This window comes from Stegodyphus dumicola, chromosome 10 (genome assembly GCF_044657685.1).
Source record: "Stegodyphus dumicola isolate Sdum_Otavi_A_Nest chromosome 10, ASM4465768v1".
NCBI lineage: Eukaryota > Metazoa > Arthropoda > Arachnida > Araneae > Eresidae > Stegodyphus > Stegodyphus dumicola.
The window spans coordinates 174,505,777-174,510,842 of record NC_140777.1 but is presented as its reverse complement, the minus strand read 5'-3'; the positions used below and the strand labels follow the sequence as shown (position 1 = coordinate 174,510,842).

The 5,066-nt window shown below is 32.6% G+C and overlaps 1 protein-coding gene across 1 annotated transcript; it reads left to right on the top strand.

Annotated features, from left to right (window-relative positions):
* Nucleotides 1-1,615: 1,615 nt before the first annotated feature.
* Nucleotides 1,616-2,296, top strand: LOC118189591 (uncharacterized protein F54H12.2-like). Its single transcript, XM_035360219.2, has one exon. It carries the CDS (start codon nucleotides 1,616-1,618, stop codon nucleotides 2,294-2,296), a length of 681 nt encoding a protein of 226 aa, XP_035216110.2.
* Nucleotides 2,297-5,066: the final 2,770 nt, after the last annotated feature.

Here is a 5,066-nt window from a genome sequence, read left to right as displayed (position 1 = left end):
TAACTTAATTGGATTTGTTTTAGAGAAAGATGGTGAAATGTTAGGTCGTAAATTACCTCCAGGATGTTATGAAACAGTACCTGATATTTTAAAAGCTATTTATATTAAAGAACATCAAAACAAAATAATTTTTAATTATAACCCAGTAACAAAACGAGTGAAAATCAAAGTGAAAAATAACGCTAAAGTGATTTTACATGATGGGTTAGCACAAATGTTAGGTTTTGAACCTATGGAAATTACATCTACAGATGATAGTTCCGAAACTGTTGTAGAAAGTCCTTTTGCAGCCGACCCCTGTGCACATTATCGTGTATTAATGATATATACGGATATTGTAGAACCTCAAATCGTAGGAGATGTTTTAGCTCCTCTTCTTCGAATTGTAAGAGTAACTGGTAGCGATGGAGAAGTGGTCAGTGCACTATTTGATAGACCTCATTATTTACCTGTGAATCGGAAAATGATAGACACTTTGGAAATCGATATAAGAACGCATATGGGAGCATTTACGCCATTTGAACGAGGAAGGTCATACGTGAAACTTCATTTCCGTCAAAAATACTTGTCATAATGTATGTACCTTATCAGTGTTGTCAAAAATCTTTTGAAGATTATTATGTACAACAAACAGGACATGGATTGAATTATTATCAAGGTAATCTTTATCAGAGAGGATACGGATTAGGGGGTCTATTCAGATCCTTCTTTCGCGCTGCCGTACCTCTTATTAAATCAGGAGCCAAAGCAATTGGAAAACAAGTATGGCATAGTGGACTGGATTTGTTAAATGATGTATCACAATGACAAGATGTAAAAGAGGCTGCTAAGCGTCCACTGAAAGAAGCCGGAAATATATTAACGGATAAAGCTGCTACTAAAGTGAAGAACATGATTGGTTCTGGACGAGTGAATAAAAAGCAGAAACGTAGGAAAAAGCGTACCATTTCTCACCGATCAAAGAAGGTGAAAGCACAGGATATTTTCTCTTAAAAAAAAAAAAGTATGACTTCGTATATTCATCGAGACTCTCCCGTTTGCGTCAAATCTGAATTAGATTTATTTACCATTCCTCCTACGCAAACAGCTATAGAAAAAGGACAGTTTGTGGAATATCACCCTCTCGCAAATATACGAGATGGAGGACCTATCGAATTTAATATTTCTGGCAGTGGTGAAGACTATATTGATCTAGCTGCTTCTTACATACACGTGAAAGTTAAAGTAGTTAAGGCAGACGGATCCAGTTTAACAGACAAAGAACCGGTTGCCCCTGTAAATTTATTTTTACATTCTCTCTTTTCGCAAGTAGATGTAAGTTTAAATGAAAGAAACATTTCATCTGCGACAAATACCTATCCTTATAGAGCCTTCATCGAAACATTATTGAATTATGGGGAAGATCCAAAGAAAAGTTTACTCACCTGCGAAGGATTTTTCCAATCCAACTTCACCTAATAAAATAGATGTCTTAGCTCAAGATGCGGATGCTAGACTAAAAGCTCGCGGTGAACTTATAAAAAACAGTCAAAGTGTGGATTTGATAGGACAATTACATTGTGACATTTTTCAACAAAATCGACTCATGTTAAATTTAGTTGATGTGAAAATTAAAATGGTGCGTAGTAAATCTGCTTTCTGTCTAGTTTCTACTGAGAAAGATGCCGATTATAAAGTGATCTTGGATCATGCTTCTTTGTTTATCAGAAAAGTAAAAGTAAACCCTGGAGTCTCTCTCGGACATGTAAAAGCGTTGGAAAAAAGTTCTGCTAAATACCCTATAGATCGAGTATTATGCAAAACATATTCAGTATCTAAGGGAAGTTGGTCTTTTATGCAAGATAATGTATTTTTAGAATTGATGCCCAAGCGAGTCATTATTACTTGTGTAGAAAATGCTGCAATGAATCCTTTTCTGTTTGCCCATCATCATGTCAACTTTATATCGATTTATGTAGATGGACAACCCGTTCCATGTAAACCAATGGACCTTGATTTCGAATCTAATCATTATGTGCGTGCTTACCACAGTTTATTTTCTGGATTTAATCGCGACAAAGGCATCTATTTATCTCGAGAAGAATTTGTGAAAGGACATGTGTTATATGCTTTCGATTTAACTCCAGATATGTGTGATGGATCTCATTTTAACTTACAGCATCAAGGCAATTTGCGAGTAGAAATTAAATTTGCTAAAGCTCTCTCTGTGACTCACTCGGTGCTAGTCTATGCAGAATTTCAAAACGTGATTGAAATAACCAAATCTCGTCATGTACTATGCGATTTTGCCAATTAAGCAATGGACAGCCTTGAAATAAACAGAGCACTCTCTCAGAATGCAAAGACACGAAAAGCATTTCTGGGAGTTTTTGCAAGTGATCGACTCCCTGTTGAGATCAAGAAATATCCAAGTTGCTTTATAGCTAATGTAGATCGTGCATCTGAATCCGGTAGTCACTGGTTAGCCTTTTACATTTCATCTCCACAGCATTTAGAATTTTTCGATTCCTATGGACATGACCCATCCTATTTTCCTGGACCGATAACCAAGTATGCAGAACGATTTCCACAGATGGACTTTAATTCGATGACTCTCCAAACTAATGTAACAGCAGTATGTGGTCAATATTGCATATACTATTTACATTGTAAATGTCGTGGACAATCTCTCAATGATATATTGTTATCTTTCATACCTCAACATATATCTAATGATATTAAAGTATATAATTTTGTAATCAAGAAATTTCATGTAAGATCTTCTTTCTATCAATAAATACATTTAAACTTTATACATTATGTGTCTTGTCTCATTTAATATGGAATTTCCAAAGCTACAACATCCTTTCACAATGGTGATTTCGGGACCCACTGGATGTGGGAAAACCTATTTTGTACGAGAACTGTTGAAGTATAAAGAGGAAATGTTTTCAACGATTCCCGATAAAGTAGTATGGTGTTATGGAATTTACCAACCTCTGTATAATGATATACCGAATGTTACTTTTGTCGAAGGTTTACCAATTAAATATCAAGAATATTTAGGTTCCAACACATTATTCATCATAGACGATTTGATGAGCGAATGCGGGAATGATAAACGTCTGACTAACTTATTTACAAAAGGAAGTCATCATTTAAATTTAAGCATTATTTTTATCACACAAAACTTTTTTCACAAGGGAAAAGAAATGCGTGAAGTGACTTTAAATGCACACTATTTGATTTTGTGTAAAAACAGAAGAGATGTCAGTCAAATCGTACATTTAGAAAACAGCTCTTTCCGCGTCATTTAAAGTTTTTTCAAGAAGTATATGAAGATGCAACCAAGAAACCTTTTTCTTATTTATTCATTGATCTGCGCAGTGAAACTCCGGAAGAATTACGTTTACGCACCCAAATTTTACCTAACCAAGTACAGTATGTTTATCAAATGAAACATTATTAAAAAATAATAAAAACAACAGCTTTATAAAATGCATCATCATTTTATAAAATAACGCTGGTCAAGAAACAGCTAAGACAGTTACAGCTGTTAAACATTTGTCCGTTAAAGTTACGGAAACAGCTATTAAAGAAAATTAATATCAATTGCATAAAAGCTATATGCGAATGTAGTTTAAACATACTCAAAGGAAACGTTCCATTGTCGGAGCAACAAAAGAAGTCTCTCTGTAAGCATAAAACAACTTTACGAAAATTAGGAAATCGTAAGATTTCTCTTGTGAAGAAACGAAAATTAATTTTACAAAAAGGAGGTTTTCTAAACGTTTTGATTCCTAACCATTTCTGATAAACAGTTAAGTGAATTGGATAAAGCCATGATGCATATTTTAAACAGTTCAGTTGACGATCGTGAGAAATTAGTGCGTTATTATGAACTTTTGCAAAAGAAATTGAACTTAAAGGAATACAATTCACCCTTTAAACCTCCTAAAGACGACTCACAAAATTCTTTAGACGATTCAGCTGAGATGAAGAAAGTGAAAGAGGAAGAAGAAGTCCCCTCATCTGTGACAGACGGCGACAAACAGATGACTGTAACTGATTATTCTACTGTTATCTTAGACAGTGTACCTTTACGAATGAGAAGAAAAGCACAAAATGCATTAGCTATTTTAAAGCGACATCCTGATATTCTTAAGTGGAATGATAAAGGCGAGGTACTTTATCATAAGGAAAAAATTAAGCATTCAAATATTATAGACTTATTCAATATCCTTTTTACAACCAAAAAGAAAAAGATTAATATTCCTGCTAAAAACGAATTTTTAAAAGCCTTGACTGAAATCAACATGCCAATGGACTATATCAAAAATGAAAATTTACAGAATCATGATGTTAATATGAAAAAAAAATATTGCATGTTAAATCTGTAAAACATATACGTTCTCCACGAAAATGGGAACCTTATTAAATGAATAAAATTATTATTTTTACATACAGACTCTTTCTTCTCTCTACAATCAATATTTGTTTTACATCGTTTTCAAATGTTATGAAAAACATTCATTTCACCAAGAAGCTTTTACCTTTCAATACATTTATTTTCAAAGAATAAATTTCTGTATTATACATAAAATATACTTGGAATTTTCTTTCATTAGTTAATATCCATTTACTAACATTTGATATACACGTTTGCTTTAAAATTAAAACTAAAATTTCAATATATTTCTATTAAAAACATAAGGAAAAAAATAGTCATAACATCAACCAAACACAGAAATTTAAATAGAATAGCTGTACTTATATTAATGCATTTTTATAATCTTCATAACATTTCGATTCAAAAAACCTATCACAAAATAAATGAACAATTTTTTCTGCCTTAAAGAATCTCTTATATTTTTAAAATTAATACATAAAAATATATCTTCACCAATATAATTCATCAACAGTTATCGTAATACATTCTTGTCTTGTCTTGTTTGGGAAGGACAGTCTATAAGGCGTCATTATATTATTGTGTTATCATGGTAAGATAGGTTAATGGAAAACTCTGATAATCACTGAAAACTTATTTGAAAGAGTTGTTATTCTTAAGTTTGACATTACTTATACAT